Below are 25,928 nucleotides of genomic sequence, written 5' to 3'. Positions count from 1 at the left end.
TCTCAATTAATCTCATTGATTATCCTTAAGAATAATCGATCCGGTTCAATAGAAATTTTTTTTTATCGACCACTAAAATAAATAAAAAGTGCATGCAGTGGTCATGTTTAACATCTTTGATTGCAAAAATACATATTTGAAATTAAATAAGTTTGGTCTATACAGGTCAAATTTATAAACCTTTACATATTTAAATAAAAAGTAAGGAAAAAGGTTTAAAAGGGTTAGTTGTATTTATATTTAACACGATGATTTACTGAAGTCCTTATTTATGACTGCCACTGAAGAGAAATGCAGTAGCAGAAAAATCATCAAACCAGCCAGTTGGACTCACAACATTTGCGATTTTGTTGGCAGCACATCATAGAAAAGCCTACAATGAGGCTATTAAACAGAATAGTATTTGAACATTGAACTCATCCTAACTTTGACAAATTAATCAAGTTGTGGATCACAAGGAATTTATCAAATGGTGTCGATAAAATCCTTATTGTATGAGAATCTTGCTTGGACTTTTTATAAGAGCAAACTAACCTGAAATCCTCAGAATATGGACGACGATCAGTGCAAATTCATCGAGGCACGGCAAGACCCAACTCTGTAGGAAATATAAAACAAAAAAACATCAGCCAGCACTTCTTGCCTTGTAAATGATAGTAAACTGAAAAGCCCTATCTTCAATTTCAAATGTTTATCACTAAAAAACTGAAAAGCCATATCTTCATTTTCTTATCCTGACTAAAAAAACCATCACAATTCACTCTCACAATATCTTCTAAAGCTTTTTTCCTTATACTGCATACGGAAACATGTTTCCAAGAATCTTTGAAAAGATAATAGCCCATTGTGACATCAATTCAGCTAGCTCCACCATGAAGGATCAACAGTGTCAATTCCCCGCATCATTGCGTCTAGCAGAATCGTGCCAAGGCTAACTACGAAAAATAACACCTATCAATTTGCATTCGTACATCGATCAGTGCAAGTCCAACATTTCTTCTGTAGCTTCAGCATCATTCAGTCATGCTACTTGCTACCACCCTTTTGCCGCTACACTAACTATGCTTCCCGACTATGATCACCGAGTCTTCACTATATTTCGATCAACCTTTTCATCATCAGGTGCAATTTTCTGAGGGCAGCAATATATGCAGGAATGTGGCTTTCTACTAAGCCATGCTCACCTCTACCTCCTGAAAATAACATCATGCTGCCTAGTAATCAGCTACCTTGAAGACAATTAAAAACATTGTGCACTGAACTAATATTCTGGGAGGTTGCAGGGGATAATAAGTGGCCTAGCTGAATCAAGTTCGCCTACAGAAGAGTAGTAGAAGTTGGCCTATGAACAATCAGGCATCCTTTGTTGTCCCTATAGCAGTCTCTCAGTTAATGTTGTCACACATGAGCACCTGTATCTATTGTTCTCAACAATTCCATGTAAAAATGGTATATCATGTAAGTAATGGCATATTTCCTAGACTTCTCAACACTTATAGAATTAAGGAAAACCTACCAACAACAAGGACAGCAGAAGAAAAGGAGGGGAAAACACTACTTGCTCTCAAAGCCTAAATACTTTCTAGGTTCTAGAATGGTGACTAATTCAGCGAAATTTAAGTGGTTCATTTGTTTGATCTTTCTCAAGTAAAACGATGTCAAATAGAACCATCTCAATCTCCATAATCCAAGCATTCTAAATGCCATCAAGCATAACAGAATTAAGATGCATGGTATGATGGCCAAGCACCGAAATGGGAAGAAATCGAGAAACCAGTGGCAGCTTACTCAACCAAGCAATGAAAGAACACATCTTGGGAGATCGAATCAGACACCAGGATCAGAACAGCGAAGCATACCCTGGGACAAGGACCTCGAGGACGAGCTCCCGGAGGCGTCGATCCCCAGCCTCGAGATCAGCCGCGCCGAGGACACCGCGCTGTGGAGCGGCAGGAGGGTGCAGAGAGCCCCCAGTTCACGCGAAACACTGAATCAAACGCCAACCGTTTCAAGCCCTCGACATTGATCGAACGACCAACAACGAGCCGAGCTCAAGTAGGTTACCTTGGAGAGCGAGGCCGAAGAAGAAAGGAAGGATTCGATGAGAGTAGAGGGCTGGCGCTTCTCGTCCTAGCGTGGTTGAGGAAGGAGAGCACCGGCCGCGAGATCGATCTGTACCGAGACGCCATGATTGGCTCAGCCACTGACCTCTGTCGACGATCGAGGGCTTAACGCGCGAAACCCTAAAAATTGATTGCTTGTTATGTGGGCCGACGGATGCTATGTGGGCCGGGCAAAGCCCTAATTTAAAGGATCATCCAGTAAATGAGGTATAAAACACTATATATTTTATGGAAATCTAATAAATAACCTGACATAAATATTTTATTTTATCAAAAAATTCATCAATTAATTTATTACTAAAAACCTTTTTTTGTTACTCAAAGAGTAATATTATTTATTTAAACCCTCGGATATATTTGAGTTGGTTAGGCAACTATAGTTTCTCGATTTACACAGGTATATTTGAGTTGGTTAGGTAATTGTAGTTTTTTGATTTACCTCTTCATATGATCATGGAACCGACTGTATGAAACCGCTGAAATGGCAGATTCCATTTTTTAACAAAAGAATTGGTTAGTACGAAACAGACTTGCTGAAATAGATATAGTCGAATCTCGACGAACCTGAGACAATATCCTTCTTCACAGTAGCCAACTGGCAACTACAACTTCATAAATTACCTCTTCATGAATGATCATAAAATCAACCGTGTAAAACTACTTAAGTGACGGATTTTATCTTTTGATGAATAGGAGTATTGTTATTTATAATAAATCCATAGAGATATACATTTTTTACATACTCAAATAATTATTATATGATTTAAGTATATTTTCAAAGATGTATATTAATCTTTTAATTTAAAGCATCATTTTTAATCAAAAATTAACATATTAATTGTCTTTCAATTTATTGTACAAATTTAAATAAATTAGTACAAAATTATGTATGATAGTATAAAAAACCCCCTGGCGTACGATAATTTATGTATTTAAATAATGATCAGAAATTGAGGAATGAATTTTGCATTGTAAGGTAAAGCAAAGCATGAAAATAGTGAATCGAGTATTGAAATGAACGCAGTGCTTTTACCTAGAAGAAGGTTATTATGGTTAAGCTATTTTAAGAACTAACAAGAAATTATTGAAAAATAACACTAATTTAGTACAAATAGTGGAATCTAATTTGAACCTGAGCACTGTTTATCAACTCTGGATGACGACAAATAGTGGAAGCAACTCTCGAGTCCTCCAGATTTTTTGCTGTCTGAGAAAGCAATGAAGGAAAAATTATACATCTAATTCAAGATACGATGAATGATCAAAATTACTATAAAGAGAATTAGATGTTAAAATACCTGGAGCGGAAGATGTCGAGGAGTTAATCTTGTTTTCCTGTAAGAAAAACCCAAAACAGCAATAGAGAAAAACGCAGAGAAACTTCTCCTATCGCCCAATTCCAGAATGTGGCCGCGCAAATAGGGGTGGGAAAAAATACCGAATTTTCGGTATACCGCAGATACCATACCGATATTTATCGTCCATATCGAAAATTTCAGTATACCAAAAATTTCGGTACGGTATAATACCGTACCGAATTTTTCGGTATCGGTATCGGTATGAAATTATTATTTTTCGATATTTCGGTATACCAACATTTTCGGTATAATACCGTACCGAAATTATCAGTATACCAAAATTTTCAGTATTTTCGGTGTAATATATCGAAAATTCGGTATATTCGGTATACCGAAAATTTCGGTATACCGAAATTCCGGTATACCGAATTTTCGGTATGGTAACGGTATAGATTTTTTTATGCCGAAATTTTCGATACGGTATACGGTATCGTATGCAAAATTCGGTATACCGTACCGACCCAGCCCTACGCGCAAAGCCCTAATTGTTTGTCAAAAATTTATCTATAAATAAATTAGGTTCTTGGTTACACTCGTCGTCAACTTCATCATGGCGCTCGCATTACGGTGGGCTATTATCGGGTACCTCTCCGGGGCGGTCCCTTTCTTCTGCTTCCTCCTCGCCGATACATACTGGAAGCAGGAAATGGTGAAGATCTGCGAGGAGGGGCCGAGTAGTTGCACCGCTGGGGAACATATCCGCTATCTGAAGATGTTGGCACATAGCCAAGGCACTGCTCTCTTATTTGCCTGCGGATTCATCGGGTATTTCGTCTTGTTCCTCTGCGTTGAAATGTTGTTCCGCACACCACATAACAACTAGCACACTGCACGGGGAAGAGTAGGGGTGGGAAAAAATACCAAATTTTCGGTATACCGCAGATACCATACCGATATTTACCGTCCATATCGAAAATTTCAGTATACCGAAAATTTCGGTACGGTATAATACCGTACCGAATTTTTCGATATCGGTATCGGTATGAAATTATTATTTTTTTGATATTTCGGTATACCAACATTTTTGGTATAATACCGTACCGAAATTATCAGTATACCAAAATTTTCAGTATTTTCGGTGTAATATATCGAAAATTCGGTATATTCGGTATACCAAAAATTTCGGTATACCGAAATTCCGGTATACCGAATTTTCGATATGGTAACGGTATAGATTTTTTTATGCCTAAATTTTCGATACGGTATACGGTATCGTATGCAAAATTCGGTATACCGTACCGACCCAGCCCTACGCGCAAAGCCCTAATTGTTTGTCAAAAATTTATCTATAAATAAATTAGGTTCTTGGTTACACTCGTCGTCAACTTCATCATGGCGCTCGCATTACGGTGGGCTATTATCGGGTACCTCTCCGGGGCGGTCCCTTTCTTCTGCTTCCTCCTCGCCGATACATACTGGAAGCAGGAAATGGTGAAGATCTGCGAGGAGGGGCCGAGTAGTTGCACCGCTGGGGAACATATCCGCTATCTGAAGATGTTGGCACATAGCCAAGGCACTGCTCTCTTATTTGCCTGCGGACTCATCGGGTATTTCGTCTTGTTCCTCTGCGCTGAAATGTTGTTCCGCACACCACATAACAACTAGCACACTGCACGGGGAAGAGTAGGGGTGGGAAAAAATACCAAATTTTCGGTATACCGCAGATACCATACCGATATTTACCGTCCATATCGAAAATTTCAGTATACCGAAAATTTCGGTACGGTATAATACCGTACCGAATTTTTCGGTATCGGTATCGGTATGAAATTATTATTTTTCGATATTTCGGTATACCAACATTTTCGGTATAATACCGTACCGAAATTATCAGTATACCAAAATTTTCAGTATTTTCGGTGTAATATATCGAAAATTCGGTATATTCGGTATACCGAAAATTTTGGTATACCGAAATTCCGGTATACCGAATTTTCGATATGGTAACGGTATAGATTTTTTTATGCCGAAATTTTCGATACGGTATACGGTATCGTATGCAAAATTCGGTATACCGTACCGACCCAGCCCTAGGGAAGAGTTCTTGTTGAAACAATCTACGAGTTTTCTTTTTGCTTATTCTTGTTGAAACAATCTACGAGTTTTATTTTTACTTGTTCTTGTTGAGCGGACTCATCGGGTATTTCGTCTTGTTCTTCTGCGCTGAAATGTTGTTCCGCACACCACATAACAACTAGCACACTGCACGGGGAAGAGTTCTTGTTGAAACAATCTACGAGTTTTCTTTTTGCTTGTTCTTGTTGAAACAATCTACGAGTTTTCTTTTTACTTGTTCTTGTTGAGCGGACTCAACGGGTATTTCGTCTTGTTCTTCTGCGTTGAAATGTTGTTCCGCACACCACATAACAACTAGCACACTGCACGGGGAAGAGTTCTTGTTGAAACAATCTACGAGTTTTCTTTTTGCTTGTTCTTGTTGAAACAATCTACGAGTTTTCTTTTTACTTGTTCTTATTGAGCGGACTCATCGGGTATTTCGTCTTGTTCTTCTGCGCTGAAATGTTGTTCCGCACACCACATAACAACTAGCACACTGCACGGGGAAGAGTTCTTGTTGAAACAATCTACGAGTTTTCTTTTTGCTTGTTCTTGTTGAAACAATCTACGAGTTTTCTTTTTACTTGTTCTTGTTGAGTGGACTCATCGGGTATTTCGTCTTGTTCCTCTGCGCTGAAATGTTGTTCCGCACACCATATAACAACTAGCACACTGCACGGGGAAGAGTTCTTGTTGAAACAATCTACGAGTTTTCTTTTTGCTTGTTCTTGTTGTAACAATCTACGAGTTTTCTTTTTACTTGTTCTTGTTGAGCGGACTCATCGGGTATTTCGTCTTGTTCTTCTGCGCTGAAATGTTGTTCCGCACACCACATAACAACTAGCACACTGCACGGGGAAGAGTTCTTGTTGAAACAATCTACGAGTTTTCTTTTTGCTTGTTCTTGTTGAAATAATCTACGAGTTTCTTTTTACTTGTTCTTGTTGAGCGGACTCATCGGGTATTTCGTCTTGTTCTTCTGCGCTGAAATGTTGTTCCGCACACCACATAACAACTAGCACACTGCACGGGGAAGAGTTTTTGTTGAAACAATCTACGAGTTTTCTTTTTGTTTGTTCTTGTTGAAACAATCTACGAGTTTTCTTTTTACTTGTTCTTGTTGAGCGGACTCATTGGGTATTTCGTCTTGTTCTCTGCGCTGAAATGTTGTTCCGCACACCACATAACAACTAGCACACTGCACGGGGAAGAGTTCTTGTTGAAACAATCTACGAGTTTTCTTTTTGCTTGTTCTTGTTGAAACAATATACGAGTTTTCTTTTTACTTGTTCTTGTTGAGCGGACTCATCGGGTATTTCGTCTTGTTCTTCTGCGCTGAAATGTTGTTCCGCACACCACATAACAACTAGCACACTACACGGGGAAGAGTTCTTGTTGAAACAATCTACGAGTTTTCTTTTTGCTTGTTCTTGTTGAAACAATCTACGAGTTTTCTTTTTACTTGTTCTTGTTGAGCGGACTCATCGGGTATTTCGTCTTGTTCTTCTACGCTGAAATGTTGTTCCGCACACCACATAACAACTAGCACACTGCACGGGGAAGAATTCTTGTTGAAACAATCTACGAGTTTTCTTTTTGCTTATTCTTGTTGAAACAATCTACGAGTTTTCTTTTTACTTGTTATTGTTGAGCGGACTCATCGGGTATTTCGTCTTGTTCTTCTGCGCTGAAATGTTGTTCCGCACACCACATAACAACTAGCACACTGCACGGGGAAGAGTTCTTGTTGAAACAATCTACGAGTTTTCTTTTTGCTTGTTCTTGTTGAAACAATCTACGAGTTTTCTTTTTACTTGTTCTTGTTGAGCGGACTCATCGGGTATTTCGTCTTGTTCTTCTGCGCTGAAATGTTGTTCCGCACACCACATAACAACTAGCACACTGCACGGGGAAGAGTTCTTGTTGAAACAATCTACGAGTTTTCTTTTTGCTTGTTCTTGTTGAAACAATCTACGAGTTTTCTTTTTACTTGTTCTTGTTGAGCGGACTCATCGGGTATTTCATCTTGTTCTTCTGCGCTGAAATGTTGTTCCGCACACCACATAACAACTAGCACACTGCACGGGGAAGAGTTCTTGTTGAAACAATCTACGAGTTTTCTTTTTGCTTGTTCTTGTTGAAACAATATACGAGTTTTCTTTTTACTTGTTCTTGTTGAGCGGACTCATCGAGTATTTCGTCTTGTTCTTCTGCGCTGAAATGTTGTTCCGCACACCACATAACAACTAGCACACTGCACGGGGAAGAGTTCTTGTTGAAACAATCTACGAGTTTTCTTTTTGCTTGTTCTTGTTGAAACAATCTACGAGTTTTCTTTTTACTTGTTCTTGTTGAGCGGACTCATCGGGTATTTCGTCTTGTTCTTCTGCGCTGAAATGTTGTTCCGCACACCACATAACAACTAGCACACTGCACGGGGAAGAGTTCTTGTTGAAACAATCTACGAGTTTTCTTTTTGCTTGTTCTTGTTGAAACAATCTACGAGTTTTCTTTTTGTTTGTTCTTGTTGAAACAATCTAGTTGACATTCGCTTTATAGAAACTAAAATAGAAAAATTATTTTAACGAACACCACATAACATTCACTTTATAGAAAAATTAGTGAGCACGGAACACATTTATTAAAGGGGGCAAAATTAAATTTCAACGAACTTCACATAATATCTTTCTTCACTGTAGTCAACTAGTGACAATTCTTTTTTTGGATGAATAAGAGTATTGTTATTTACACTAAATCCATAGAGATATACATTAATTACCTACTCAATAATTATTATATGATTTGAGTATATTTTCAAAGATGTATATTAATCTTTTAATTTAATCATTTTTCATCAAAAATCAACATATTAATTGTCTTTTAATTTATTGGACAAATTTAAATAAATTAGTACAAATTTATGTATGATAGTATAAAAAACCCCCTGGCGTACGATAATTTATGTATTTAAATAATGATCAAAAATTGAGGAATGAATTTTGCATTGTAAGGTAAAGCAAAGCATGAAAATAGTGAATCGAGTATTGAAATGAACGCAGTGCTTTTACCTAGAAGAAGGTTATTATGGTTAAGCTATTTTAAGAACTAACAAGAAATTATTGAAAAATAATACTAATTTAGTACAAATAGTGGAATCTAATTTGAACATGAGCACTGTTTATCAACTCTGGATGAGGACAAATAGTGGAAGCAACTCTTGAGTCCTCCAGATTTTTTGCTGTCTGAGAAAGCAAATTTAGCCAAATCGTCACTAAATGGAGAGACTAAGAAAACAACAATAGCGTGCCAGGAATTTTGCTGACGCTCTACTGGAATTGCGTGCCAGTTGACAAAATTGTGTGCGACTCCCAGTACAACAGAGTTTCACTGTTTTGCATGGACCTTGTTGTAGTTGTCAGCAGCTACTGAGAGTGACTGTATTGTGATTGGAAATCCAGGTCCCATCTGTAACAAAGATGATGCAATTATTGGTTTAAAGACGATGATGATGGAAAAACAAGATAAAGAAGCAGAAAAAAGGTACTGGTTATTGTCTATACTGAAAGGAATTCATGCTTATCTTCCAATTCTCACATGGTGAATTATACGCTCATAAAGAATCTTTACCAGTTAGATGAGTGAATTGCCATTAACTTAGACTTTGAGTGTTTTGGACAATAATCTTACTATTGTTTCACTACAATGTCATCAAATTTAAAACAATTAACAACTTAAAAACAGAAAGACCACACCAAGCGGATGAATATATGTAAATTTAAGCAATATACAATATGAAGAAAATAACACATGATCCTTGTGTGATCATAAGCATATCTTATGCTGTCATTTATTGCATAAAGATGAAACAATGAAGATGAAACTAGAAAAATCATGATTTAGGCTGACAAGATGGTATGATATTATCCTTTCACCTGGCAATCATCTGAATTAGTACTAAATAAAATATTGGACTATAGCATTCATTCCGACATTTTAGCTGTTCTTTTTTTTTTTTTTTTCAAGGGACCTACATGATCAGTAGTGCTACGAAAATTGAAAATTTTGCAGTGTTTGGAATTTTACAGACTTGACTTTTATTTAATGGATTTGATTGAGAGTTACTCACTGTGCTACTTAAAGTGAAGTTCTTGACGTATCCAGCATATTTGGAGGCTGCAATAACAAGAAATATGTGAATAGATCATTTAAAATATGGAAAAAAAATTTCTTTAAGCAGTAGATGTTTAGTCGAATATTTAAAGACAAATGGTGCTCATATCAGAACAACAGCTAGCATTCCTTAAGTTAATTTATTCGGCCGATTTAATAGTATAAAATCACTTCTTAATGCAGATGACAATAAAAAAATATCATCAAATTGGAAACTGATCACGAAGATAGATACTCTTTTTAAGTCCAACAGGTTTTGCAACCAATAGTGAGTGTACAAAAGCTCCAATGTTTTCACGAAGAGACTCCTCAGAAAAATTGACCTGGAAAATGTGACAAGAACGAATTAGTTTCATCAATCGCAACTGTTGACTTGAGTTGGTTTGAAAGAAGATAGTCCAACTCTCAAAGAGTATCTAGAAACATATAGTAAAAATAACACATACATATGGAATCACACTATTTGTCATATTTAGAATAAAGATTAGTGTGAACATAATACAACCAATCTATTCGTTAACCACAATTCTTTTGCAGGCATGATCAATTGTATGTGATATGTGACATATATCAAAGTCCACGACATCAAGCAGCAAACATATGTTAGTCATGGTCTCCTACCAGTAACCAGCAGAACCTATTTTAGGAATTTGTGAACCAGGATAGAAATTCAGTGTCTTGAACATCACTCCAACAGTAAAATGAATTAGAGCCTAGTGTGGAACAACAATATGCATATATGGCAGGATATGCTAATACATTTTAATATGATAAAAAAATCAATACATGAGTAATCATACCTTTCCGAGGCCTACATGAACAATAGCAGTCTTGTCGATCTTAAAGTCAATACGACCAGATTTTGCTGCTTTTACAGCTCCTGAAACATCACTTGTGACAGACCCTAACTATATAAAAAAGAAGATTTAGAATCAGCAATGCATGTTTCATAATCTTTAGTGAAAATTAGAAGAAACTTACTTTTGGATTCGGCATCAAACCTCGAGGGCCAAGGATCCTAGCAATCTGAAAATAGAACAGCACAAGCAAAGTAATGAAGCATGCATAGAGAAGCAAAAAAAGGTGCAGAACTCATGTTCCATGGTACAAAACCTTTGACAGACGAGGCATGAACATAGGGGTTGCTATGCACTTGTCAAAGTTAAGTTTGCCACCTCCTACATACAGATTTTATGTCATGGTTAAACAAATCAGAAAGGAATAAATAGTTACAAGAAGTGCAAACAAACAGTCATTAACAGCCATTAAAACCTGAAAAGTGAATGTATATCAAGACATATTGGGGAACCAAACAACTGGATATGCATTATCCAAAATACTCCCATAAAGGTGCAAACATAATAAAGACAAGCAGAGAACAAATAGGAAGAAAAATCTAATAACGTGTGTCTAAAATGTATTTTAGGATGCCCTAGGACAAGTGCATAAATATAAAAGACTTAAGTAGTAAAGACTATTAAACTGAATGCATTCTAACTTGCTGGAAACTAATTAGAAATTCAACTTGGACAAGGATTAAATATGGAATAGGAATATAACGTCCTGTCATCTAGTATAATGACAATTAAAGGCTGTTCGAAAATAGTATAACTGTTTTGTAATAATGAACAAAGTTGTGCCAATTTCAACCTTTGAGACAAGAGAAAAATGTAGCAATATCAAAATTACTTGAAACTTGAGAATTTTCTATCATAGGTGAAGTTGTAATACCGCTTTTTATTTCTTCAATAAGCTCATTGCCACCGACAATATCAGCTCCTGCAGCTCTGGCTTCTTCTACTGAAGGTCCTTCAGCAAATACAGCCACCCTTACAGTCTGGACCAACACAGACTATAAGTATCCTTAACAAAATGAATGGAAAAATATGAGCCAATGTAATACAAGATACCTTTCCAGTGCCATGAGGCAGTGTTAAGGCACCACGTACCATCTGCAACAGTGAGATGCTGCCTGAGAGACATATCCAGACTTCCAGGGGAAATTTTTTTTGAGAAAATATGCAACATTAGCTCACAAAAGAGTGATCCACTGATTGTTGGAATGTGGAACATAGATAATTTAATAAAATCTCTATGCCCAATCATGATCACACATCCAAATGAGAAAATCATCCATCAACTTCGTTTGGCACAATTATTAGCCCAAAATGTTGATTCCAAGTTAATAATAGTTCACTCATGTAAGCCTATAAATCCTCATTAGCCTACAATCTATCTCGATTAAAGCTTAATGTCCTCATCAAGGCCACAAGTCCACCTCATTAACCTACAACCTCACATGTGGGAGTACACATGGAGTTTAAACCAATATCACAAATGGCAGATAGATGCAAATGATATGGTGGTTCCATAAATCAGTCCATGCTGGGAAGTATGCAACAAGATAGCGACTGGGTGTCTGCAATCAGTTCTACTTTCCACAGCTATATATATATATAGGAAATGAATAGGGATAATAGGTTTCTGGGATTAATACTATGGATAAAAATCTGAGAGAAGCAGATTCTTCAAGAGGCTCAACAATTCAGTCTTGTTGATAGGTCTGGTAGCTATCTATGTACATAATATGCATACTTACAATACATGCAACTATTCCATCTTGTAGGTTGGTCCGATTACCCATATGAGCACTTTATGCAAACCAACACAACTAAATAGAGCACATAGAGCCATGATGCAAAATAGTACTTCAAAAGTAAAACAACCCATAATTGTTTTTACCATTGAAAAACAGTAATAAAGAATGAGCAAGACAGATATGGAAAGAATTACTTGATTTAAGGATCATCTTCATAAAAGTATTAAAAAAACCTGATCGCCTCTACGTGGATCAACACCCAAGTTAACATGAGCTTCAACTGTTTCGACGAATCGACACTTTGCATTAGCCTGAACAATGGCTAGAAATTATGAAAATCAGTAAGAATTGGATTATGCACAACGACAACAACAAATAATAATAATATGCTGACCTTGACTTGACGAATGGCTTCCGTCAAATCCATCGGAACCTTCTGCGGTTTCTTCTCCTGAGGGATGAGCGTAGGGAACGGAATTTTCACCTCCTCCTGAGTAGCAAATATGCTCCGCGTAGGACCCCGTGGTTGGATCCTCCTGGCCTCCCGCTGCAGTAGCCCTTCCTCATCCGTGTTCTCCTGCGGATCCGGCGCTTTGTACTCCGGCAACGGAGCCACGCGAGACGCGTAAGACACCGGGGCTATAGAAGGGACGTCCTTGACGAACCGGGCGTCCTCTCTCGTCCAAGGGCGGGAACCGCCATCCGGAGACGACGAGCGAGGATGACTCGGCGGAGGAGTGGGAGAACTAGGCGGAGAGGTAGCCCCCTGGGCCGACGGATCAGGACCGCCTTCGTCGTTGGGATCCTTGGGCTTAACGGTGTAGGAAACGGGAGCGATCGTGCCTGAGGAGGAGAGGGATCGCCAGAAGAAGGAGATGGATATCGGAGTAGCTTTGGAGGTGGACGAAATAGAGGGTTGGGAAGGCCGGAGGCGGTGGCGGCGGCCGGCGTGAGAGAGGAGAAGGTGGGCGAGGCGGGCCATTTGGAAGAGGGAGTCGGACGAGGGCGACTGAAAATGGAGTGTCCTTTTAGGTTACAGTTCGGATCTGGATCCTCATGGCACCCGATCCGATTTAGGATGTCAACGTAGATTAAATTGATTTAAAGACAAAGTTTAACCCCAAAATTTAGCAAACCTTTTATCAAAATAAATAAATTCAAAAGAGGCAGGTTTTTAAAAAAAAAAACATGAAGAATAAGTACTTGTTTAAAAAAAAATCCGAAAATATATATTTTTGCCCGAACAAAGAAATATGAGCACAAAAATCAGCCAAAAACGCCATAGATCTTTAAAATTTCTTAAGGAAAAAAACATCTAGTTGAATAATCACACCTTAGTATCAAATTACCACGAAAGTTTCTTACCAACCACCAAGATAAATCGGATAAGCAACTGAGATCAATATCTCAGTGGTGATAAAGGGGAGTATGGTGGCCTCCATTTGGTGTTGTCCTCACCGGACAACGGCGGCTGCGGCAAACGGCCGAGCAAAGGTTGCGAGACAATGGCTTGTCCTGCAAACTATAGTTGCTTGATTTATCATCGTAGAGTCAACTGTATGAAACCACTCCACTTTTTTACAAAAAAATCGAGGAGTGCAATATGAAGTAAAAAAAATATTCTTCCAATCAATTACAATTTCTCGATTTACTTTCTTATTAAAAAAATCATTACTTCCTTAGAAAAAATCATGAGACTACTTTTTATTATAATCGGAAGCACAGTATCTTTATCGCAAGTTCTTGACTAGTAGTTCCATTGTCCTGCTTCAGTTAGGATGAATTCTCAGGGTTCAGGTGGATTGCCTTCGTGCCATCTGCAATGTTCAACTTCTTTTCCCATTGATCATCATACAAATTAGGCAAGATTCTTAGGGTATATATACACCAGACAATTCAGAAATATTAAACTTAAACATTCAGAAATGAAACTAAGGAACATGGCAGGTTTCCAGTTGTAAGGTGCTGTCATTTGGCAGCACAAAATGGCCTGTGAATCATGGCATAGTCGACGACATGGATTACAAGCAAAAGACTAAATGCATCTACTGGAAGGATGGAGGGAAAAATCTATGACTCGAGTGGATTTTCTGTGAGGTTATTGGTGATGTTCTCTGGTGGCATTTCATCTTCAATGGCATCTATGTTTTCCCCTTTCTCTACAGAATCTTCTGTGTTTTCCTCCCCAGCAGCATCTTTTGTTTCCACTTCCTCAAAAATATCTTCCCCTTCCTCTTCAGGGTCTTCTATGTTTTCCTCCTCAACGGTGTCTTTGTTTCCGACTAGGTCAACATCTTCTTTGTTCTCGGCTTTCTCTACAGCATCTTCTATGTTTTCCTCCTCAACATCATCTTCTATATTTTCCTCCTCAGCATCATCTTCTTTGTTCTCGGCTTTCTCTACAGCACCTTCTATGTTTTCCTCCTCAACATCATCTTCTATATTTTCCTCCTCAGGATCATCTTCTGTGTTTTCCTCTTCAACATCATCTTCTATGTTTTCCTCCTCGACTGCGTCTTCATTTTCCTGTTTCTCAACATGTTCTTGGTTTTCCTCCTCGATGCCGTCTTCTTTCTGCACGAGATACTTAAATTAGGGAACAAATGCTATATCAGAGTAAAAGGTGGATTTGCAGGAAGTTATCAGCCTACTCAATGAGGCTTTGAGGAGAAGCCACATACACAACAATGTTGTGTTAAGAATGCTCACACACAATCATGGAGGGTTGAGAATTAATGCTTGTATCTGTTATTTATCATTTGAAAGGTAAGAACTTAAATCAGACCTTGAAAAGAATTTTCGGTTGCTCTAATGTTATTGAACAAATCTCTTGTACCCTTCGGATTCATAAGGATTCCCTATACCAGGAAGCTATCAAGATGGAAGTTCAGAAACTTTCCATGCAGGGAGATTACATAAGGTGGCATGGATGCTAGTTGGATATATGTGACACCCAAATTTTATTTCAACATGAAAAGTTGTCAGATAATGAAAACTTAGCTGAGTGAATTAGAATTAATTTAATCTTAAGCATTTTGGATTCGTAATGTAATTCTCTCACTTGAGTGTATTGCTACATTTGGTATCAGAACATAAATTATCCAAGGCATGATAATGCGAAACGAACTTTGTGATGGTGATAGTGAAGCCATTAATGGAACAAAATGCTTGCAATTGGTTGGATTTTGTAACTTAATGAGGGGAAGTTATGCCTTAACTGGAGAAGAGTTATGAAGACCTACCCTGGATTCTCTATGCCGTTCATGCAGACACTTGAAATGAATCAGCATGGATCATATCGTCACAACCTGATTCAAGGTCTAACAGTGTGGCAATAGAGTTATATCATAGCAAATTAACTGCAATCAACTCCTAACTAGATCTCTACTGAATGGAAATAGGATTGCATGGTGTAAAGACTCGATCTTTGTTTGATTTTAGTCGAACGATACAATCAAACTGAACCAGGTAGTCATTTAATCTAGCATACTAATACTTGCTTGATCAGGGATACTACGCGATCAACAATTTGTAACCTACACTAACCTCCTTCATTGTCAATCCCCTAAGCAACAAATGTGTTAAAAGGCATGGCATAGTGTGAAGGAAAAAGACCATCTTGTCAAATCTGTTCTACACAAATGCTAAATCTTAAAAGATTGTTTGTTTTACGATTACAGCTAACTGATCGTCCCAACTCACCAACAATATAAACTTGCAAGCAAATGGATTAAACAGGTCAAGGATGAGCATGAAGATTACCTGAGCTTTGCCATTCTCTGCCAAGGACTCACCGAGACGCCCTCCGTCGTCGAGAACCAGGCTCGGAAGCCTAGTGAAGTTGTAGCCAAGAACCTTGCACACGGCTCGGGCGAATGCCCGGTGCCCTTTCTTCCTCTTGGTCGTCACTGTACTATGCGCGTGCTGCAGGATCGCGACACAATTTCTGTACTTCTTCAAGCCCTTCATCCCGATTCCTGCGCAGGCGAAGCAATTGAATTCCCCAAACTCGCTGCTCTTCTCGTAGTGCTGCCTTAGGATCGGATCCTTTGTGAAAATGTCGATGAAGAAATTGTAGATTTTCAATTTCTCCGGATCATCCTCGAATTCGATGGCTTCTTCGTCGTCTTCTTCGGCTCCCTCTTCGTCCTCTTTATACAGTTCCTCGAAGAAGAGCTGAGACGCCTTGACTGCCTTCTGCTGGGAGATCGCCGCGTCGACCTTGGCCTGCTCCTCGGGGGTTAGGGGAGGGGCGGGCTCCGGATCAGGCCGCATCTTCTTCTCCGGCGGCCACTCGGTGGAAGGCGGTGGTAACTCTTCGACGGGCCATGGCAACCCGCCGCTCTCGGAGGGCTGGACATCGGCGGTTCGATCTGAGGAGTCTACCTTGCCTCTACTCCTCTTCTTCCGCCTCCGCTTCCGGGCATCACGTGGAGGCGGGGAGCCGGGATCGCGGAGATCGGCACCCAAAGTAGGGTTTCGGGAGCGGTTGCGATTAGGCGGAGGGCCCTGGTGCCAGAGAGAGTGCAAGAACATAACTTCTTCCGCAAGCTTCCGGTCGTGCCCGGAGAGAGGAAGGCGGCGGCTGTCCATGGCGCCGTCGCCGGAAGGACGAGAATGGTTCGGAATGTCGTCACCGCCGATCGCAGGAATGCTTCGAGCCGGTTTAAGAAGAGCACGGTGGACGAATACGTACGCTCACGCGCGGTGAAGCCACCGCTCACTGGAAACTTCACGATGGATGCGGGCCCCATCAGATCTCACACATCCGTCGGATTATAAAATGGACGATCCACATTTCACAGACAAACAGATTATATCATTTACATACAACAATAACTGGATTTGATATTCTGCGCGACTCGCGATGCTGGACCCCGTGAGCAACACAGCCGACCTATCGCCGTTGCCACCGCCCAAGCCGCACCGTCCAGCAACTGGCCTGGGCCCGATAGACGCACCACTCACTGTGCGCTTCTGCCGACGTCGGATTCCGACCGAATTGTGGTCAGAATCCGATGCAGGCCGACGCATTGGCGAGCGGAGCGTTGATTGCGCCCGGGCCGGCGGCCGGACAGCATGGCAATTCCGACGGAGGCAGCGACATCAGTCGAGCGCAGAACACTATGCATTCTCACATTTTGATGGTCAAATCTGTGCGCGTGGCCGACGACACTAATGGACAGTGGATCGATGTAATGCTCACGGGCGTGCACGAAAGAGTCGCGCAAAATATCAAACTCACACCAATAACAACCAACCTTTTACCTCAATCCCCTAAATTATATCGTTTATATCAATATAAAATTAAATTGACAAAATAAAAAGGAAAAATGATCTGATGATTCTTCTGTATGAACAAAGTAAAACATATCACAAAGCAAGTTCTGTGGCTAAACCCACAACTAAACCCAATACGGCACCAACAATAACTTGAATCTCTGTGTGGCCAACTGATTCATTCAATTCACTGTGACTGTGCTGTTCCATGTGAATTGGTTCTTTGGTGTTATCCACTTTTGTGCAATCTGAAATCTTCACCTCAGTAGATGTGATTGCAGGGCTTTGGAATAAGTATGAATCTTCCTTGTCAGAAATGGAGACAACAGGAGAATTCTCTTTACAATTCATGGAGGAACTGCTTCTTGGTCTTTTGTTTTGGTAGTCATCTTGGATCTTGTTGAGGATCTTGGCATGGATGCCTACCTCTCTCCTGACACCCTGAATATGAAAGCAAAAGTGAGAGATCGTTCAGTGTTTATCGTAACGGAAACGACTAAATGTTCTGTATTTGATGAAATGAAACATCATAGCACAGGATGAGCCAGCAAATAACAGACTTATCGAAACAAGACAGCTACTAATTCAGCTTTTGGAGAAACAGAATGGCACCCGCAAACTTAGATCAGTAATTATTTGAGAAAGATCAATAACTATCATACAGAATGTGGTATGCCATTGGTACATCTGATTGAGACAGAAAAAAAAATTATCATTGATTTTAGATAGCATTCACCTCTAGTAAATTCAAAGGTGTTAATACAATGATAGTAAAATTTTGTTTTAGTTTTCTTTTCAATTTCCGAATCCTATTTTCCAAAAAAGAAATCTTAAAGTAAAAGATATTCACGAACCAAACAAGACAGCTACTAATTCAGCTTTTGGAGAACCAGAATGGCACATGCAAACTTAGATCAGTAATTATTTGAGAAAGATCAATAACTATCATACAGAATGTGGTATGCCATTGATACATCTGATTGAGACAATTGATTTTAGATACTATTCACCTCTAGTAAATTCAAAGGTGTTAATAAAATTATAGTAAAATTTTGTTTTAGTTTTCTTTTCAATTTCCGAATCCTATTTTCCAAAAAAGAAATCTTAAAGTAAAAGATATTCACAAACCAAACAAAGCTAAGTTTAAATACATGGCGTTCACCATGCTCTGCCATGGGTTGGGTTTACCATACAAGATTTCTTCCCAACAAGCACGAAAAGGTGATGCCGAAGAAACTAATTTAATAGTTCAGTAGAAGAGTAACACAATGACAAACCCTAAACCAATATAAGATTGTAGGATTATCAGTTGCTTCACTCAAATCACTTACGATGCTTAGGCAATGGAATTCAACTACATTCCACAGAATCTACTCTTCTTTTAAAACTATTACAGAACAACTAAGTCTTTCTTATTTAAGACAAGCATGTGTCTGTATTTTCAGGGGGAAAAAAAACTCAAAATACAGATCTCCACCCTCTCCTTATGCTTTTTAATTATAGATATTGGAATGGCTTACACTCTTTCAACAAAAAAAGTTGAAAATTTTCATTTTAGTAGAAAGTTAACTCACAGGAATGACCATCGTAACATGAACAATGACAATAAAACCTACAGAAATATGGCAGAAACCAAACAGGGAAGTAGCTTACCTGAGCATCATACATAACTAGAGCAGCAAATACCACAGACATGCCGAAAACCGAATCTGAGAATCCCCTGCACAGATGAGTTAGCACAGTTACAATTTCTAGACCTTGAAGATTATATCAGTAACAAGACTCTGGAGAATTACGTAGAACAGTTTGCATTCTCACCTCTCTAGGCCAAGTAAAGTGGCCGCAGCAGTAACAGCCTAAAAAACATTCATGCACAATTGATTAAGCCCTATAATTCGACCTAAAAATTGCGAATAAAGGGGGGGAAAATAGAGGATCGGAAGCCTAAAAAAGAAACATTTCTGACAGCGGAATGAGTAGACGGCATGCCTCCCGACCGAACTGCCGCCCGGAGGTCGATGTCCTTCCCAGAAATCGCCGAGGTCAGCGGTTTGGAGAGCTGCCCGATGGTACCAGCGATCGCGGCCGCCACTAGTACCTGCAAGAAGCGGAAACAGCGCACAAATTTGCTAGCTTTTTGATTCTCGAATCGTGCTATCGGTCTGCTGTAGTACCTTGTTGCGGGCGAGGTCGACGAGGTCGGCGACCCCCAGCGGCAGGGAAGAAGCGACGGCGAAGGAGACAGCCTCCTGCTTGACTCGTCTATTCGTGAGAACCGGCGGCGGATTCCGGGGAGGGAAGCGGGAGGGGAGAGAAGATGGGAGAAGAGAGGAGGAGCTCCAGTGGAAGCGCATGGTCCCAGTAGCTCGGGGAGCGAGCGACAGCTTCGAGGGCGAAGGCGAAAGGCGGCATCCATGGATTTATGGCTTTGATGAAATTTCAATTTACCCCCCAAGATCATTAAAATGACAACTTCACCCTCCATTGTTGACAACATATAGGATGGTCCTATATAAGATTGCTATCCTGCATGACACCCCGTGTGGGACCCATGCACGATGTCCTGACCCATCGCTGCTGCCGCCACCCCGTCTGACCACCGCCGATCGCCGCCCCAAGCGCGATCGACGCGTCGCTCGCCGGTGCTCTGTCCGACGGCGAATTCCGATTGGATAGTGCCCGAAATCGGACGAATTTGATCGAAAACATGGCCGATCGCCACTGCCGACCACGATCGGCCCTGTTTCCGACCAAATCGCGATCACCGGACGACAAAGGACGGGTCACCGTCGCATGACGGTCCTTCCTCGGTCGATCTCCAACCACGATTTGGTTAAAATCCGACCCGATTGCGACCGCCAGTGGCGTGCCAATGGCGGCCCGTCCTCTGCTATCTAACGACCGTGATTCAACCGCAATCCGTGCCAATCACTGCCGACAATGGCCACACGCATGATTTCGCTATTTCCGACAGAATTTCACCAAATTCCGACCACATCTAATCAAAATCCGCCACCGAAAGAAGCACCGACGAGCAGCACATCGATCGCGCCCAAGGCAACTGACAGTGATGGCCCGACAGCGCAGCGAGAGCGGCGGCAACAGCAACAGTGGATCGGAGGTGTCACGTACAGGTCGCATGAGATAAGTAGCGCGGCATAACATTTCTCTACTTCTCTATATATATAATATTTTAATCTTAATTTGTTAAAATCTAAATAAACATTAAAATAAAATTAGCATGACAAATCAAAACTTTATAATGATTATCATAACCATTAAACACACAAACACATAAAACAGCCTTCAACATGAATAAGAACTTAATTTAAATGCTCAACTGCAATTATAAGTCGACATATTCTTAGTAACAGAGAACTGAACTGGTATAGATTATACTCAAAGTGACAAGAGTAGCAACAGCATTAGCAGTAAGACAAGCACCAACAAAGCTAAAGGTACTAAACTAGACCTCCATGTTTCCTGGGATACCGAAGAAACTCATGCCAGCCTCTGCTTCTTTTTCTTGGCGAGGTTTTCAAACACACCTTTGATATCCTCCGATGTCACAGGCTTTGATGAATCGAAAGATTCCTGCCAGACAAAACGATAGGTTTGAGATGGAGAATAGAAAAGCAAAGACTAATGCTTCATTTCAATGGTAGAAACCTTCTTAAGATACAAATAGGAGACAAATAATGCTTTTACAGTTGAGGTAATCAATATCAACTATCTGATTTACTTCCACTCAGCAGATGTTGCCAACGTAGTTAATCTGAAAGCCTGATCATGTTTGAAACTAAATGTTCATGGCTGTGTGCAGTTTCAATAGGAATTACCACAAAAAGCTACACTTCAAATAGATTTGGAAGATGAAATGAAAAGAATGATTGTGAATCAGAAGAAGATGGTTAAGAGATCGATGTTGAAAGAAAAAAAAAGAAGCATTTAATGCTTACCAAAAAGGAATGTAGTTCATTCTTCATGTCAGCTATCCCACTGAAGATTTCTATTTTCTGGACATGATTCAGAGTGTTGAGAAAGCTCAATTCAGCTCCTTCCTGTTGCTTCAATTTTTCCTCCCTCTTCGACTTGCCCATCTTTTCATATTCCTCGATTGTGTCCTCCTTGTCAGTTAGAAATTCTACTCCTTTACGGGTATAAAATTCACTGCAGCTTCTACATTGGCAAAGAAGTTCTCTCCATTTTTTAAGGAGAAACATGGGTCCTACTTTCTCCGAGGGAAGGGTTGACTCGCTAATGTCCACTCCAATAGGGCATGTGGCGGTTGAACCTCGGTCCTCTGGCCATGCTTTATTATCTTCCGAAATTGCATTTACTTCAGTGCCATTTTTGCAAGTAGAATCCTTCTTGGGAGAAGAACTTTCCGGTTGCGAGAGTGAACTTGAACAATTTGCCTGAATCTCAGATTGAGAAATATGACTGTCAATCGCCTTGGCACTCAGAGCAGTTAAGCAGCCATTCTCCATCACATTCTCAGTGCTACTCTGGACCGAAGACACATTCTTTTGCTTTGGCAAGGCCCAAATAGAAGTGGGATAAAATTTCAGGAATGAAAAGGTGGTGGCACACTTTTCACAGATGAAGTCATCATAGACAGGTTCGCCATCCTCATCTCTTGGAATCTGCATGAAATCAAATGCTTAAACAAATAATCTCAGACAATGCTATTATAAAAGATCAATAATAGTGCAACAAGCCTAAACAAGAAGTTGAAAGGGAAAGATAACAGTCAGAAGTTAAGGAAATTTATAGTTGCCATTATTTCACAAAAAAAATGAAACAAGCTTGTTGCTTACCAACATGGATGGCCGCAAAATATTAACAGAATGAAACAAGCTTTCTAACTATTGAGAAAGTAGCAAAAATCAGAATAACCTCGTCCGGGGAGCTAAGTCCAAGGTGATTATCATGAAACCAGTCTTCACATATACAGCATTGTATCATTTCAATTTGCTCTTTGGCATCTGGATCAGGATATGGGCGACCACATGTGCAGTAAGAACCTCTAAAATTATGGTTGTATGAGTTCTCATTGTTTACAGGCTCCTTATCAGGATGAAGCTTGCAAGAAAATTCCCCAAACTTTGAGTTGCCACAATCACAGCAAAATTTTCTTTTGGTCCACAACTCCACAACCTTTCCAAAACATAACACCATGAGTATATGAGTCTACAATTTACATATTGTGAAGGTAAAGTGGTATTCATGCCTTCCTAAAAATAGCTATTGTAGCCTTTGACTGAAAGAAAGTATTATAAACATGAATGACAACATTACTAAATGAATGCCTTTTGTGAGCTTCTGGGCACTACATTTATTAAAAGAAAAGAAAGGCCAAACTACATTGTATTATCAGAAAGACAAATAGTAGAACAAGTATAATTACTACGATAAGCATGTGTCGATTAAAGGTACAGAGGCAAGAGTGCATAATAAATAGCACAGTAAAGTACCATGAAAACTGTCACAAAGAGAGTAGCCAATATTTACAAAGTTTTTGGTAGGTATCTTTCATTTTTATCAACAGTAATAAGAACTATATAAAAACAAAAGAAGTGTGATGATAAAAAATAAATAAATGGCTGCTGCCAGATGCATGGACATCTTCTGCTGACTCAAATTGATGAGAAAACTAACTAATTAGCCATATACCAAACATGGCAGACAAAAACAACAAAATAACTAAGCTAATAACTCGATAGATGTGACATGTTAATGCATACCCCAAAATGCTTAAGCCTAAGTATTGTATATATACCTAATGACAAAAAAAAAAAAGATAACATTCCCTTTCCTAGATGAGACTAGATTGAGGTACTAACAACATATAGTATGAAATGCCTTAATCTGAACGTACTGATACTTTTAGACATATAATGGAGCATCCAAATACTATTCTGTTTCTCAAAACAAGGTTCAAATCATGACTTACTATAAGAATTTGTATTGACAACTGTCATTTCTCAAACTACCAATAAATAATCTTTACATTAATATACATAATAAAATTATCCTATATCTCTCATATATACTCGACAGAGTTGATTGAAAAGTTAAATTTAACATAACAAAATTGCCAAGGATGAAAGATCCACTGTACCAGCTATAAGACTTTGCTTCTGTGAAAGAGAACACATGTTATGAGAAAATAATTAGCTGAGAAAGACCCACTGATACCCTAAAGCATGCTATGAGCAAATAATTAACTGCAAAATCATGCCATAAACAAGGTTTTGATCTCAGAAATCATACTTAATTTGGAGCATTTATGTATAGACAAAAATTATTGAATATCTAAAACTCATGTTTGTCTGTCTAACTAGAACAAAGAAATTGTGAGTTTGCAAAGAAATGCACAGAAAAATAGTGCATATTTTTTTATATTGTAACTTGTTAGTGGAAGAATTCATCTTAATTTGATGCTAGTGCCATTAAAAGATCTCTGGTTAAAACAGAGATTATAACAGTATAAGACATTGATCCTAATACACAGCTTGTCTCGGCTTAGAAGCAAATATGATAACAAAGAACAAATTGTAACTATACCTAGAAAAGGGGGAAAAAGAAACCCAAATAAGGAGCATTCAATTAGCATGTATGCACACTTTTCCCGAAGTTAATATTATGTATAATTGAAATAAAAGAAAAGAAATCAAAGCTATTATTTTCCTTCTGCCCACTTCCACTCATCTTATTTAGTTGGACCGGACAGAAAGGAAGAAAGTAACTATATCTTCTAATTGCCAGTGACTTGCACTTCTTTTATTTATTTCTGTATGATTTGGGTTGAATAGAATGAATGAATTGAATGTAAATAAGTTTCTTCCTCCTCTCCACTTCGCCAGTGTTCATTTCTTTCCTTTCTTCTAATATGGTATTGGTGCACAGAAAAACAAAATCTTTCCCAGTTTATAGAATGGGAAACTTGATGTCCAACTAAGAGGAGACTTTAATTGATCAAAAGAGAGTGAACAAAATTATATAGAAATAAAATAAAATAAAATCATTCTAAACTTCCCTAATTGTGTCGCTAATTTTGCAACTAAGAAACAAGATATAGGCATAGAACCATCTGGATATCTTAAATAAGATGTGATTTTCTTAAAATAACATAATCAAAATAAATGCAAAATTAAGACTACTTTTGGCTCCTTGGAATTGCAATAGTGCATTCAAGGTAACGTCAAGTGTCAAATACTTGTATTTTACTTGCCATACTACCATGAAAGTGTAGGAAGATTTGGGATTATAGAGAGCAATTTCATTAATAAACAAAGCAGGTGTAACAGTGATTTTCCAATGCAAGAGAGATTCTCCTTAAGCAATAGCAAAGTATGTTAGCAGCCTCATAACCACAGTACGGCACACAGAAATATAGTAAAGTTAAGTTAGTAAGGAAAAAATACACTGAAGAGTTGTAATTAATACTTATATCATTATATACTAGACGTAGGGAATAATAAAGGCTCTCTCGAGTAATTAACAAACAAATGTAGCGAAGGATACAACTAAAAAAATGTAAACTTTAAACCGATTTGGAAGAAAATTCTAACTAATTCATGCTAAAAGTGATACAAATTTTTAAAAATCACAAGTGATGACAGCCTAGAACAGGGAACTCAAGTACCTCGTGGCCATCGTGGCAAGAGAGGCTGCAGGCTGTGCAAACCCCGGCGTTGCCACTAGGTACGCACGTCAAACATGAGAAGATGGCCTGCCTCTTCATGTACCCACTCGGATACGTGCACTCCTTGCCCTCGTCGGCCCCCAGAACCAGATCAGCCTCCTAAAGTCACCAATCGCGACCCAAACATCACCAATCTCTTCAAACAATTCCCAAAGGAAGCAAATTAGATGCATACCAGCTCTTCCGCCTCGAGCTCTTCGATGTACTCCCCGATCGTCACCGTCTGCTCGGTCTCGTCCTTCAAGGCGTCAGCCATTTCGACGATTGAAAGCCCCAAACTGCAACCCTAACCGGCGGAATCGGGAACAACGGAGGGGGGAGCTAGGGTTAGGGTTCCTCGCAGGCTCGGGGAAGGGAGAGGATCGAATAGAGTGGGATTCGAGGGATCGGGCGTCGGAGTGTGGGAGAGGGCGGATTGGATTCGGAGACAGTGCGAGGAGACGCATAAATAGATTTTATTACGGGGATTTTCGGGCGGATTGCTGTCTTCCCGCCACGCAATCTGGCTTGCAATTTTAGCACGTGCTCGGATTGACTGTAATCTCATGGGCAAGAAAAGCACGTGAGAATTTTGAATATTGGGATTAATTGCTAATCATATTAAATTTTAATAAAATTATTTAGTTTTC

General features: G+C 39.3%; 5 protein-coding genes across 6 annotated transcripts; all 5 read right to left on the bottom strand.

The window, feature by feature from the left end:
• Positions 1-239: 239 nt before the first annotated feature.
• On the bottom strand, positions 240-2,203 carry LOC141816215 (protein NONRESPONDING TO OXYLIPINS 2, mitochondrial-like). The gene is made up of 3 exons (XM_074704037.1): positions 2,065-2,203; positions 1,860-1,987; positions 240-598 (listed from the first exon to the last, which is right to left on the bottom strand). The coding sequence occupies exons 1-3, from the start codon at positions 2,187-2,189 to the stop codon at positions 573-575; spliced, it is 279 nt and encodes a 92-aa protein (XP_074560138.1). The 5' UTR covers positions 2,190-2,203; the 3' UTR covers positions 240-572.
• Positions 2,204-8,600: 6,397 nt separating this feature from the next.
• LOC141821885 (uncharacterized) lies at positions 8,601-13,290 on the bottom strand. The gene is made up of 10 exons (XM_074709261.1): positions 12,703-13,290; positions 12,542-12,619; positions 11,620-11,661; positions 11,441-11,546; positions 10,823-10,887; positions 10,691-10,735; positions 10,510-10,617; positions 9,945-10,032; positions 9,666-9,712; positions 8,601-9,004 (listed from the first exon to the last, which is right to left on the bottom strand). Exons 1-10 carry the CDS (start codon positions 13,288-13,290, stop codon positions 8,924-8,926), a joined length of 1,248 nt encoding a protein of 415 aa, XP_074565362.1. The 3' UTR covers positions 8,601-8,923.
• A 959-nt stretch (positions 13,291-14,249) lies between these two features.
• Positions 14,250-16,935, bottom strand: LOC141821826 (uncharacterized). The gene is made up of 2 exons (XM_074709194.1): positions 16,071-16,935; positions 14,250-14,882 (listed from the first exon to the last, which is right to left on the bottom strand). The coding sequence occupies exons 1-2, from the start codon at positions 16,899-16,901 to the stop codon at positions 14,379-14,381; spliced, it is 1,335 nt and encodes a 444-aa protein (XP_074565295.1). The 5' UTR covers positions 16,902-16,935; the 3' UTR covers positions 14,250-14,378.
• A 646-nt stretch (positions 16,936-17,581) lies between these two features.
• Positions 17,582-20,004, bottom strand: LOC141822345 (uncharacterized). Of its 2 annotated transcripts, XM_074709789.1 has the most exons (5): positions 19,763-19,954; positions 19,555-19,686; positions 19,407-19,444; positions 19,242-19,308; positions 17,582-18,029 (listed from the first exon to the last, which is right to left on the bottom strand). In XM_074709789.1, the coding sequence occupies exons 1-5, from the start codon at positions 19,940-19,942 to the stop codon at positions 17,682-17,684; spliced, it is 765 nt and encodes a 254-aa protein (XP_074565890.1). In that variant the 5' UTR covers positions 19,943-19,954; the 3' UTR covers positions 17,582-17,681. The 2 variants fall into 2 exon arrangements, with proteins under 2 accessions (XP_074565890.1, XP_074565889.1); XM_074709788.1 differs by having other exon boundaries at positions 19,555-20,004.
• An 878-nt stretch (positions 20,005-20,882) lies between these two features.
• Positions 20,883-25,742, bottom strand: LOC141821840 (uncharacterized). Its single transcript, XM_074709210.1, has 5 exons — positions 25,475-25,742; positions 25,240-25,398; positions 22,488-22,748; positions 21,548-22,234; positions 20,883-21,182 (listed from the first exon to the last, which is right to left on the bottom strand). The coding sequence occupies exons 1-5, from the start codon at positions 25,553-25,555 to the stop codon at positions 21,090-21,092; spliced, it is 1,281 nt and encodes a 426-aa protein (XP_074565311.1). The 5' UTR covers positions 25,556-25,742; the 3' UTR covers positions 20,883-21,089.
• Positions 25,743-25,928: the final 186 nt, after the last annotated feature.

Source organism: Curcuma longa, chromosome 2, assembly GCF_044706935.1.
Source record: "Curcuma longa cultivar G26 ecotype Majalengka, Jawa Barat chromosome 2, ITB_CL_G26_1.1, whole genome shotgun sequence".
NCBI lineage: Eukaryota > Viridiplantae > Streptophyta > Magnoliopsida > Zingiberales > Zingiberaceae > Curcuma > Curcuma longa.
This window is presented reverse-complemented; position numbering and strand designations above follow the sequence as displayed.